We start from the raw sequence: 13,069 nt of genomic DNA, 5'->3' as shown, positions 1-13,069 counted from the left end.
AGTTTCAGAGAAGGTGTCGTGAAGGAATTCCTCAAGACAAGGGTGGTGAGGCCATAAATGAGTTTCCCGGAAGAGCTGCTGATGCCCCATCCCTGGCAGCGCCCGAGTCCAGGCTGGATGTGGCTTTGCACAGCGGGCGGTGTCCCCGCACTGGGGCAGCTCAGATGTGGCCAATGGTGGAGCAGCGCTACCTGGGATCCCAGCACTGCCCTCCTCCCGACGCCGCCTCTAAAAGCGCTGCTGAGCTGCACAGCGCTTCCAGCCCCGGCGCTGCTGTGCGGGACGAGAGCAGCAACAGCACGAGTGCAGCAGTCAGAGCTGGGACACAGCGCAGCGCTGCTTTGGTGAGTTGCTGCAGCTCTGCTGCCACTGCCGGAACAAATTCCGAGGCAGCAGAATCTGCTTTCAGGGAGTGGGTTCTGATTTTCATGCATAAGGTTCAGCCAACATTTCTTTCCAAAGACAAAGTCAATGCAGATGGGTAACTTTGATGCCACTTGTCTTTCTCCATGCGCACGCGTCTGTGGGACTGACCTGAGTCCCCAGAGATCATCTGTGTCACCTTCATTGGCACAGGGAGGGAAGCAGGGCAGGTTTGTGCCCCTCTCACTCAACATCTCTCTCCTCCCAGGCTCCCCGTGTGAGTGTGAGCGCTCTCCCGATGGCAGGACGTCACAGCACAGGTGAGCCGCTCAGCTCAGCATGCAGGCAGCTGCAGCCCATCGGGCTCCTGGCTGAGTGCTGGGGAGCACGGGGAGTTCATGTGGGCTTTGTGGGAGGCCGTGGCCTCGGGGGCGTCCTGAGGCTGCCTCCCATCTCTCTGAGCGCTGAGAGCTCACAGAGCGAGGCTGAGGGCGGACGGGGCCGAGCGAGCGCTGCGTGCCTGCTGGCAGCCGGCTCCAGCCCGTGCCCCGTCCCGTCCCCGCAGGGCACAGCGGTGGCTCGGGGACACCTTTCCTCGTGGCGCCGGCACTCCGTGGCCAGCAGGGGGTGTCCCGGCACCGCGGGGCTCACACTCGTCTCTGCTTGGTCCACAGGATCCCAGCTGAGCATCATCCTGGTGGGGAAGACAGGAAGTGGCAAGAGTGCGACAGGGAACACCATCCTTGGGACAAAGAAGTTTCATTCCACTGTGTCAGCAGTGTCGGTAACCAAAGAGTCGCAGAAAACCGAAGGCCATTTTGCTGGAAGAGCAATTACTGTTGTTGACACTCCTGGCCTTTTTGACACTAAGGAAGTCAATGAAAAAACAGCTGAAAAGATTAAGAATGCCTTTCAGGATTTCTCTGCAGGTGTCCATGCCATTGTGCTTGTGATGCAGCTGGGACGAATCACACAGGAGGAGCAGGAAGTGGCTGAGTGGGTGACCAGGATGTTCCATGTGAAAGCAGATAAATACACAATCCTCTTATTCACCCGAGCAGAGGAGCTGCAGCATCCAGAAGACCTGAAGGGCTTCATAGAAGAGAGCCCATACCTCAAGGAGCTGGCAGCCAAGTGTGGAAATCGGTACATTGGTTTCAACAACAGAGCCACTGGGGAGGCGAGGAATCGGCAGGTTGCAGAGCTCATCAGCATGATTGATGCCATGGTAAAGCAGAATCATGATGCTACGCATTACACACGAGAAATGCTGGAGGAAGACACACGGACATTCTTTCAAAAGTTTTGTACCATCCTGTAGGCAGCCAGGGGTCAGTCCCAGAACAGGGACCTCCTCTGCTGTGCCGTTCCTGCTGTCTGTATGGGGTGATGTGAGGCAGGGTGTGTGGTGATGGGCCTGAAGGAGCTGTCAATAAAGACTGAGCATTGCTGTGTGGAGGAGCATCCGTCTGTGCCCTGGGTTCTGCTGTGCTGAGCAGTGCTGGCAGGAAGTGGTCGCACACACGGTGCAGTGGGGACGAGGCCCAGTGCCGGCTGTGCCTGCGGGGATGGGATGTGGAGGGCTGGTGCCCGTGGCTGTGGGCATGCAGGCTGCTGTGGAGGATGGCGGGGATGTGGAAGGGGAGCTGCCCTCGGTGCGAGAGCTGAGGTTCTCCAGCAGCCTTTGCTGCGAGATGTGTTGTCTGCACTGCTGGAACGGAGCGCGCTTACGGGAAAGGCGTCTGTGGGCCCTTGGGCCTCAGCTGGCGTGTGCAGGTGATGTGGGCGCTCTGCAGCTCGGAGGCAGCAGCAGGACGGGCAGCACATTGCTGGAGGAATGGTCAGGATGAAGCGTTCAGCACACAGCTACACACGCACACAGTGCTGTGGGGGAAGACCGGGGCTCCGGGATCTGGGACGGGGGGGCACTGTGCTGGTGGCAGCCATGGGGGGTTCCGCTGGGCTCCGTGTCAGGGCTGATTCTCTTCAGTGTTCTCTCCATGGCTGGAAACTGTCACTGAGGTGCAGTGAGGAAGGTTGTGGATGGCACTGCACTGCCATGAATCATAGAATCATAGAATCATAGAATCATAGAATCATAGAATCATAGAATCATAGAATCATAGAATCATAGAATCATAGAATCACCAAGGTTGGAAAAGACCTGAAAGCTCATCCAGTCCAACCGTTCACCTATTCCCAACAGCTCCTACTAAATCATGTCCCTCAACACAACATCCAGCCTTTCCTTGAACACCCCCAGGGTCCGTGACTCCACCACCTCCCTGGGCATCCATTTCAGTGCCTGACCACCCTTTCTGAAAAGTAATACTTCCTCATGTCCAGCCTGAATCTCCCCTGCCGTAGCTTGAAACCATTCCCTCTGGTCCTATCACTGATGACACGAGAGAAGAGGCCGACCCCCAGCTCACTACAGCCTCCCTTCAGGAAGTTATAGAGAGCAATGATCTGCTGACTCTGTCAGGGCTGGAGAGGCCATGGAGCGTTCAGGTTGTTCTGGGGATGGCTGTCATGTGGAAGGGGGGCTGCCCCATGTGCAAGAACTGAGGCTCTCTGCCTTCCTTCACTCTTAGTTTCAGTATCTGCACTTCCCAGAGCTGAGTGCAGTTACAGCATGTGTCTGTTTGTGCACTTTGTGCCTCACACAGTGTGTCTGCAGGTGGGGCCCTGCAGCCAAAAGGGCCCCTTCCCCTTCTGGGGGAGCAGAAGGCCCAGCAGTGCTGGCGAGGACAGGGACCGTCCTGTCTGCTCTGTGCTGCGGTCTGACCTCGAGCACAGGGTGCAGGTTGGGTGCTGCTGTGTGAGAAGGACACGGAGCTGTGAGAGAGCATCCAAAGGATGGTTGTGGAGATGGGGAAGGGTCTGCAGGGCAAGGGGTGTGAGGAGAGCTGAGGGCCCTGTGTTTATTGGGCCCAAAGCAGAGGAGGCTGAGGGGAGGGCTCACTGCAGCTGCACCTCCTCATGGATCTACAGCTCCTCAAAGGCTGCGGATGGGCAGCACTGAGCTCAGCTCTCTGTGGCAGCAGCAGGGCGTGAGGGAACAGCATGGAGCTGTCAGGGGAGGGTTGGATGGAGGAAAGGGTAAGGCTCTGCCCCAGAGGATGGTGAGCAGGGAGCAACTCGCCTCGGCAGTGGGCATGAACTCGAGTGCTGGGACCACACTGCCAGAGTGCTGGGACTCCACTCTCACACAAAGGGTTTTTGTTTGGCTTGTCCAACGTGGAGTCAAGGATCCCTTCCAACTCAGGACGTTCTGTGATCCCACCATCCTCATGCACTCAGGGGGGGAACACAATCACAGAACGTCAGGGATTGGAAGCGACCTCAAGAGATCGTAGAATCATAGAATGGCCTGGGTTGAAAAGGACCACAATAATCATCGACTTTCAACCCTCCTGCTGTGTGCAGGTCACCAACCAGCAGCCCAGGCTGCCCAGAGCCACATCCAGCCTGGCCTTGAATGCCTGCAGGGATGGGGCATCCACAGCCTCCTTGGGCAACCTGTGCCAGTGCCTCACCACCCTCTGGCTCAAAAACTTCCTCCTCATATCCAACCCAAACCTCCCCTGTCTCACTTTAAAACCATTCCCCTTGTCCCATCACCACCCACCCTCACACACAGCCATTCCCCCCCTGTTTATCCGCTCCCTTCAAGCACTGAAGGCCACCATGAGGTCTCCCCCCAGCCTTCTCTTCTCCAAGCTCAAAAAGCCCAGATCCCTCAACCTTTCCTCACAGCAGAGCTGCTCCAGCCCTGTGCTCATCTCAGTGTCCTCCTCTGGACTCGCTCCAAGAGCTCCACGTCCTTCCTGTGCTGGGGGCCTGAAGTCCCTTTTGATTGTCCCAGAACTTGTTTTGCCTACCTTTTCATTTCCAATGTGGAAAACCAGTAGTGAATAATAATCGGAGGGCTTAACGAGGCGAGCGATGTTCCTGGCAACACCTCACCTGGGCACCAGGCAGGCAGCAGAGCTCCCTGTGGGACGGATCCAAGCAGCATATCGGGCCCTCGGTTCGCCTCAGAAGGAAGTCCCTTACGACAACAGCCCTTCTTTTTTTCCTGACTGACGCTGTAGCAGACTGACTAACCTTGGGCAACCTCTCCTGCACGGATGGACTTTCACTGATATGCACATCCCCCCAGTCCCTCCAGCTCCAGAGACTCACACCTGTTACGTAAGGGCACCTGGGAAGGTGAGACAGGCTGAGGGGCAGTCGGCTTACTGCCCCAAACAGGGACTGGTTTCCATCCCTCGCCGTCTTTGAGGTCGCCCCTTTCCACCTGACTGTGAGAAGGCAGACGATCCCCCACTCTTGAGGAGCATCTCCAGCACCCTTCCAGTAGGGATGGCAGAACAACTCCACCAATCGATCCCTTTCCTGCAATCCCAGGCGCTCCTCAGCCTTTCTGCTTCCTCCTTTAGCTTCCCACTATGCTGAGCAGCGAGATATCAACCCTCCTCCCCGTGCAGCTGTGTGAACAGGTTTGCAGTTTCGCTTCATCAGAACAGCCCACGTGGTTCACACACTGGGACTCCTCTCAGTCTCCGAGGCTTTTTCCAGGCTGGGGGCACAGCAATGCCCGCTTCACTTCAGCTGCTCTTGCAACACTGCCCACTTTCTCTGTATCTTCTGTCCCCAGGGCGCCCTCCTCATTCACCACTGAGCCGACTTTGCCTCTAGCTTTGGTTTTATCTGGGTTGTATTTGAAGAAGCCCTTTTCGTTGTTCTTGACCCCTCTTGCGAGGTTTAATTCTAAGCCTTAGCTTTCCTAGTTGCCTGCCTACATCCTCTGACAAGTCTTATAATCCTCCCAGGTGACCAGTCATTCCTTCCATGATCTGTGGACTCTCCTCTTCCACTCGAGCTTGCCCAGCAGTTTCCTGTTGAACCGTGCAGGTCTCCTCGCTCCCTTTCTGAACTTCCTACCTGCTGGGATGTGCTGATCATCAGCTTGGAAGAAATGGTCCTTGATTGCTAACCAACAACCCTGTGCCCCTTTACCTTCAAGTACCCCATCCCATGGCATTTCCCCTAGCAATTGCTTGAGAAGGCCAAAGTTGGCCCTTCTGAAGTCCAGAGCTGTGATTTGGTTCTGCTCCGTATTCCGTTCTTGCCACACGAGATCCTGAATTCCACCACCACATGATCTCTGCAGCCAAGGCTGCCCTCAGCCTTCAGCATTTCAACCTTACCCTCCTTATTAGTGAGAATAAGATCCAGCAGCGCTCCTCTCCTGGTTGGTTCATCCACTGTTTGCATCAGGAAGTTACCATCAATGCTTGGGAGGAACCTCTGGAACTGCAGCTGCTGGGCTGAGGAGGCCTTCCAGCAGATACCAGGGTAGTTAAAATCCCCACGATAACCACATAATGGTGAGGCTGCTAGCAGCTGCTTGCAGAAGGCCTCGTCCGCTTCCTCATCCTGATCTGGTGGCCTGTAATAGACAGCCACAACAGTATCACCCATGCCAGTCTGCCCCTTAATTCTCACCCACAAATTCTCAACCTGCTCCTATCTGCCACTGCACAGTACTCAATACTGTAGTTGCTCTCTCATGTAAAGAGCAACCTTGCCTTGCTGGCCTGAATTCCCAGAGAAGGACACAGCCATCCATGACCACATTCCAGCCGTGTGATCTGTCCCACCACGTTTCTGTAATTGCCACCAGATCACAATCTGCCTAAACACAGATTTTTAACTCCTCCTGCTTATTTTCCACGATGTGTGCAATGGTCTAAAGGCATTTCAGGGAGCATGCTGAGCATGCTGATTTCAAACTAGGGGGGTGGGAGGCCTCCCGGGCTACATCAGTATCACAATGCTGCCCCACAAGTGCAAGTCCATCCACAACCCCATCCCTTTCAAATCAAGTCTGGGATGCTCCATGCCCCCACCCTGGGCAGGCCGTGCCTTAGCAATGCTGCTGCCAGCATGGTGCCACCCAGTACAGGCTGTGAGCTGTGGTCCAAAGGTCCCACAAAGAGGCATTTCCTGTAAATGCTCCCAGCTCCAGGCAGTGCAATATGGAAAGTGCAGGCTGTGGCTCGAGGTGCTGGGGCTGCACCCACAGCTCACAGGCAAGGACAGCAGCAGTGTGATGGGCACTGGGCTTTTCATGGGCATCCATCCACGCACCAGCAACACTGCCCCATTCTCAGCTGCAGGCAGACGTCTGCATGGATGCAGTCCTTGCCATGAAGCAGCCCATGTCCTCGTGTGTACTCACAGCAATGCGTCTCCAGGGCCAGTCCAGTGTGCCCATGGCCAGCCATGAGTTCCCAGGCCCAGGCCTGCAGGGAGCTGCACAGCACTGCACCTCAGAGCAAGGCCTGCCAAACATGACCTGCAATCACCAAAGCACATCCACAGCTTCCTTGGTGCCACAGCCGGTCTGAGCAAGAAGAGCTGAGGCAATGGACACAACTTGAAGCATAGGAACTCTGAGGGAACATCAGCACTCCCTTTCCTGTCTGTGCAGGTGGGTGAGCACCACTGCGGCTGCCCAGCACTGCAGTGGGGTCTCCGTCCCTGCAGAGGTTCCACAGCCAAAGGGACGCAGCCCTGGGCAGCGGGCGATGGGGGACCGATGGGCGGGGATGGAGGGGCGGTGTGCAGAAATGCCTGAGCCCAGGTGAGCTGTGGTTTGGGGATGTGGGATTTGGTCTGCCCTGCCTGCACAGGGACACCCAGAGCAGGGGGCACAGCCTCATGTGTGCGGCAACAGAGGTCTCAAAAGAGGAGACCTCACAGCTTCTGGGTCCTCGTGCCAGGGCTGCAGCACTGCACAGCACAACAATTCCTTTATCTGAGAATGTACCAACAGGACAAAGGTGAATGGCTTGAATGTAAAAGAGGGCAGGTTTAGATTAGGTATCATGAAGAAATTATTCAAGACAAGGGTGGTGAGGCCATAAATGAGTTTCCCGGAAGAGCTGCTGATGCCCCATCCCTGGCAGCATCCCATGGTAGAGCAGAATGGCAGTGCTCCGCGTTACACACGAAATAACCTGCTGGAAGACATTCAGGCATTCTTTGAAATGTTTTGTACCATCCTGTAGGCAGCCAGGGGTCAGTCCCAGAACAGGGACCTCCTCTGCTGTGCCGTTCCTGCTGTCTGTATGGGGTGATGTGAGGCAGGGTGTGTGGTGATGGGCCTGAAGGAGCTGTCAATAAACACTGAGCATTGCTGTGTGGAGGAGCATCCGTCTGTGCCCTGGGTTCTGCTGTGCTGAGCAGTGCTGGCAGGAGGTGGTCGCACACACGGTGCAGTGGGGACGAGGCCCAGTGCCGGCTGTGCCTGCGGGGATGGGATGTGGAGGGCTGGTGCCCGTGGCTGTGGGCATGCAGGCTGCTGTGGAGGATGGCGGGGATGTGGAAGGGGAGCTGCCCTCGGTGCGAGAGCTGAGGTTCTCCAGCAGCCTTTGCTGCGAGATGTGTTGTCTGCACTGCTGGAACGGAGCGCGCTTACGGGAAAGGCGTCTGTGGGCCCTTGGGCCTCAGCTGGCGTGTGCAGGTGATGTGGGCGCTCTGCAGCTCGGAGGCAGCAGCAGGACGGGCAGCACATTGCTGGAGGAATGGTCAGGATGAAGCGTTCAGCACACAGCTACACACGCACACAGTGCTGTGGGGGAAGACCGGGGCTCCGGGATCTGGGACGGGGGGGCACTGTGCTGGTGGCAGCCATGGGGGGTTCCGCTGGGCTCCGTGTCAGGGCTGATTCTCTTCAGTGTTCTCTCCATGGCTGGAAACTGTCACTGAGGTGCAGTGAGGAAGGTTGTGGATGGCACTGCACTGCCATGAGCTGCTGACTCAGTCAGGGGTGAAGAGAGAGCCTTAGTGATGGCAGGACCAGGCAGTGCCCAACGGAATGGAGGTGACCGAGAGCAAGAGCTGCATTCTGCACGTGGGATGGGGCTGTCCTGGGTGTATGTAAAGAAACAGAGGCTGGACGGCAGCCCTACAGAAGGGCTCTGCGGGCTTTTGGTCATCCTGGTGGACGTGAGCCCAGAGTGCCCTGCTGTAGCAGCAATGCTCAGTGAGGAAACTGACGCTCAATTTCCGCTTCTGCAAACTGAATCAGAACCTTGCTATCACACACACTATCCAATTCTCTTTCCTCTGAGCATATTTATATTTCAAATGTGTGTTTGTCTAAGGAAAAGTGCTCGAGCCCAGGCTGGATGTGGCTTTGCACAGCGGGCGGTGTCCCCGCACTGGGGCAGCTCAGATGTGGCCAATGGTGGAGCAGCGCTACCTGGGATCCCAGCACTGCCCTCCTCCCGACGCCGCTTCTAAAAGCGCTGCTGAGCTGCACAGCGCTTCCAGCCCCGGCGCTGCTGTGCGGGACGAGAGCAGCAACAGCACGAGTGCAGCAGTCAGAGCTGGGACACAGCGCAGCGCTGCTTTGGTGAGTTGCTGCAGCTCTGCTGCCACTGCCGGAACAAATTCCGAGGCAGCAGAATCTGCTTTCAGGGAGTGGGTTCTGACCTCCATGAATGAGGGTCAGCCAACATTTCTTTCCAAAGGCAAAGTCAATGCAGATGGGTAACTTTGATGCCACTTGTCTTTGTCCATGCACACGCGGCTGTGGGACTGACCTGAGTCCCCAGGGATCATCTGTGTCACCTTCATTGGCATAGGGAGAGAAGCAGGGCAGCTTTGTGCCCCTCTCACTCAAAATCTCTCTCCTCCCAGGCTCCCCGTGTGAGTGTGAGCGCTCTCCCGATGGCAGGACGTCACAGCACAGGTGAGCCGCTCAGCTCAGCATGCAGGCAGCTGCAGCCCATCGGGCTCCTGGCTGAGTGCTGGGGAGCACGGGGGGTTCGCATCCTGGTGCAGCCTCGTGCTCGCGTGGGCTCTGTGGGAGGCCGTGGCCTCGGGGGCGTCCTGAGGCTGCCTCCCATCTCTGCTTTCAGAGCCGCACAGATCGAGGCTGAGGGCGGATGCGGCCCACGAGCCCTGTGTGCCTGCTGGTTTGGGGCCCGGTCTCCTTGTCCGGTCGCGGGGTCCGTGCTCTGAGGGTGTTGTCTGTAACGGGACGGGGTCCATGGAAGCTCGGCGTGGGGTCGGCAGTCCCTGGAGAAGAAGCTGTCCGTCCCGTCCGAGCCGTGTCCCGCTGTCCCCGCAGGTCGGCGGCCGGAGCTGCGCGTTGTGCTGCTGGGGCGGAGCGGAGCGGGGCGCAGCGCCACCGGCAACACGTTGCTGGGCGAGGAGCGCTTCGAGTCCCGGCTGGCGTCCCAACCCGTCACCACCACGTGCAAAGAAGGCAGGCGGGATTGGGGCGAGTGGTGCGTGGTGGTCATGGACACCCCGGCGATTTTCGGGGGCTCTCAGTGGGACGAGCAGCGTTTGGCCGAGGAGCGCCAGCGCTGCCTCAGATTCGCTGCCCGGGAGCCCTGCGTGCTGCTGCTGGTGACACAGCTGGGCCGTTACACGCGGGAGGACCGCGAGGTGCAGGAGAGCGTGCAGAAGCTGTTTGGGAAGGGCGCTAAGCAGCGCATGATGGTGGTGTTCACAAGGAAGGAAGACCTGGGGGGCGGCTCGCTGGATGAATACGTGAAGGCGGCCGACAGAGGAGCGCTGCGGGAGCTGGTGAAGGCGTGCGGGAAGCAGTGCTGTGCTGTGAGCAACAGAGCGCCGAGGCGGGACCGGGATGTGCAGGCTGATGAGGTGCTGCACAGGGCTGTGAGCATCGCCCTCAGGCAGAGCGAGGGGCGAGGGGAGTCGTCGTGTTGGTTGTGTTTGCCGTAATTAAGATCTAATCACCGTGACGAGACCCACGGGTCCATGCCAAAAAGGGGGTAGAGGAGGGGAAGGGAAGGGAGGTGGATCCGGACAAGGGAAGCGGTGGCAATGAGCTAAGGAAAGAAGGACTTAGTTTTCTAATTGTAGTAGTGAAATGTAATTGGAATTGAAGCTACTGAACAAACGAGAGTTTCCAAAACGCAAAGTTCTCGTGCCGATGCTGCAGCAGCTGTGACACACAGGTAGCAAAGGAGAGCGCTGCTGTGAGCTTTGGGTTCTGCTGTCATGGCCTCCTCCTGGAAGATGGAAATCACAAAATAAAGCGTTGTGGGAGCGCCGTGCCTTTCTGGGAATTGTAGCTCATTCTTCGGAGCCGCCGCGTCGCCCCGTTGACTCCCATCGCTGCGTGACGCAGGGAATGTGGAATAACGAGGAAAAAACTCGAAACCGCGACGGCTGCGCGGCTGCGGCCGGGGCCGAACGGCGCCGGGTGAGAGCGGGCACCGAGGAGCCGCCCCGGCTCGGAGCCGCCCTGCGAGCAGCCCCGGTGCCGGCGGCGCGCCGCTCCCCGTCGGGCCGGCAGCCCCCAGGGGAGCGCGTCGCGTCGCGGCGGGTCGGGAAGCGTCCGGCCACCCCGGAGCCCCCGGGAGCTCGGCCCGGGTGCTGGGCGAGAGCGGGGCCGGCAGAGCGGGTGGCGACCCCCGGGGCCGCGCGGCGCGGAGGAGCTCGGCTGGGGGACGCGGCGCTGAGGGAGCGCGGGGCGGCGGGGCGGCGCGTCCGTTCGAGCTCGAGGGGGGCGGCGGTACCGCGCGGCTCCGCTGCCCGGGACGGCGCTGAGGGAACCGAGCGCGTTGACGGGAAACGGGAGCGTGGACGGGAAAGGCGCTTATGGAATGCGCCACCTTTGGCCCTGCCGCGGAGCCTTCAGCCAACCCCCGGCTGCTCCCCGCGATTCACCCCACGCGTGCGGTGGCGCGGAGGAGCGAGCGGCGGAGCGGCTCGTGGAGGGCTTACGGCGTGCACGCGGTGGACGCGCCCGACGCCTTCGACTCGCCGGAGCGCAGCGCCCGGTGCCGCCGCGACGTCGCCCGCTGCGCGCTGCGCGGGGTGGGCGCAGGGTTTGGGGAGATCCCTGAGCATTGCTTATGGAGGCACTAAAGGATAATTACGGTAATTAGTGTAATGTTTGTGTTTTAATTAGCGCTCTGCATGCAGCATTGCTTCCTGCTGCTCCCAGCGGTCCAGGGCGCCGTCAGCAGCATCAGCACTGTTCTGAAACCAGCGGGAATCACAGCCCGGACAGAGCCCATCCCCACGAGGGGCCTCTGGAAAAGGGAGGAGAAAGTGCAGCTGTTGTTCTTTGTCGCCGTCAGGGGGAACTCGAGCCCCCAAGGGAGCGCAGGGCGCTGAGCTCTGGGCTGTGTGACAACAGGAAGTGAAAGCATTCCTGCTGCTCCTGCTGCCCTCGGGTGAACCAAAGCCCGGGCTGAGCCGCTCCCATTCCCGAAAGTCACACGCTGAGCAGGAACCACACGGCCCCTCTGGGCCCCGTCCAGCCCCGTGCAGCAGGCAAAGGGACGGCCGGGGGTGGGGGGTTCCCCTTGTGCGGGGTCTCTGCAGCCCCGGGACCGCTGCCCTCAGCTGCACACAGAGCTGAGAGACAACGCAGTCATTGTCAGCAGCCAACGCGGGCTGGTGAGGGGCAAAACCTGTCCTGGGAACTCCGTGTGCAGGTCCAGCAGTCACCCACTGAGCTGCTCGTGGGGATCCAGCCGGTTGGATGCAGAGCTGTTTCGGCTCCTGCAGTGCCTCCATAGCATTGCTCCCAGGAACCTGCAGGCACAACGCCTGGCACACAGCTGGACACGGGCACGGTGTGATGGGTGAATGCTGGGCTGGCCGTGTTGAGACACGGGGGGAGATGTGCTGGTGGCAGTCACTGGGGGCTCCACAGGGCTCCATCTCAGGGCTGATTCTCTCCAGTGTTCCCTTCAGTGACTGGGTTTGGCTTCTCAGTATGGGGGGAGGAGGAGCAGAGGTCGGACAGCAGCCGCACAGAAGGGCTCTGGGGGCTGTGGGACGGCCCGGTGCATGTGAGCCATTAGAATGCCCTGCAGCCAAAAGAGCCCCAACCGCTGGGTGCAGCAGCCCAGCAGTGCTGGTGAGGGAAGGGACTGTGCCCTCTGCTCTGTGCTGCAGCCTGACCTCGAGCATGGGGTGCTGCTGCGTGAGAAGGGCATGGGGCTGTTAGAGTGGGTGGTCTGCAGAGGTGCCTGAGGCCCCAAGTGAGCTGTGGTTTGGGGATGGTGGGATTTGGTCTCCCCTGCCTCCACAGGGACACGCAGAACAGGTGGCACAGCCTCATGTGTGAGGGCTGAATGTGCACAAGGAGAAAACCCCACAGCCTCTGGGTCCTTGTGCCAGGGCTGCAGCACTGCACGGCACAGCTGTGCTTCTGTTCACTGAGAGTGAACCAGTAGGACAAAGGTGAATGGCTGACATGTAAATGGAGCAGTTTCAGAGAAGGTATCGTGAAGGAATTCCTCAAGACAAGGGTGGTGAGGCCATAAATGAGTTTCCCGGAAGAGCTGCTGATGCCCCATCCCTGGCAGCGCCCGAGTCCAGGCTGGATGTGGCTTTGCACAGCGGGCGGTGTCCCCGCACTGGGGCAGCTCAGATGTGGCCAATGGTGGAGCAGCGCTACCTGGGATCCCAGCACTGCCCTCCTCCCGACGCCGCCTCTAAAAGCGCTGCTGAGCTGCACAGCGCTTCCAGCCCCGGCGCTGCTGTGCGGGACGAGAGCAGCAACAGCACGAGTGCAGCAGTCAGAGCTGGGACACAGCGCAGCGCTGCTTTGGTGAGTTGCTGCAGCTCTGCTGCCACTGCCGGAACAAATTCCAAGGCAGCAGAATCTGCTTCCGAGGAGTGGGTTCTGACT

General features: G+C 59.1%; 2 protein-coding genes across 2 annotated transcripts in view; both read left to right on the top strand.

Moving 5' to 3' along the window:
- The window catches only part of LOC128086442 (GTPase IMAP family member 4-like), a 31,512-nt gene extending 29,688 nt beyond the window's left edge, over window positions 1–1,824 (top strand). Inside the window, exon 3 of the mRNA XM_052695117.1 lies at window positions 1,038–1,824. Coding sequence (XP_052551077.1) covers window positions 1,038–1,684 — 647 coding nt within the window. The 3' untranslated portion in view covers window positions 1,685–1,824. The remainder of the gene's footprint in view (window positions 1–1,037) is intronic.
- The window catches only part of LOC128086404 (uncharacterized), a 99,281-nt gene that overhangs the window by 33,230 nt on the left and 52,982 nt on the right, over window positions 1–13,069 (top strand). Inside the window, exon 5 of the mRNA XM_052695026.1 lies at window positions 632–683. Within this exon, the coding sequence (XP_052550986.1) occupies window positions 632–683 (52 nt within the window). The remainder of the gene's footprint in view (window positions 1–631; window positions 684–13,069) is intronic.

This window comes from Tympanuchus pallidicinctus, unplaced genomic scaffold (assembly GCF_026119805.1).
Source record: "Tympanuchus pallidicinctus isolate F22 unplaced genomic scaffold, pur_lepc_1.0 scaffold3, whole genome shotgun sequence".
Lineage (NCBI taxonomy): Eukaryota > Metazoa > Chordata > Aves > Galliformes > Phasianidae > Tympanuchus > Tympanuchus pallidicinctus.
The sequence above is the reverse complement of the archived record's forward strand: the minus strand, read 5'-3'. Positions and strand labels throughout refer to the sequence as shown.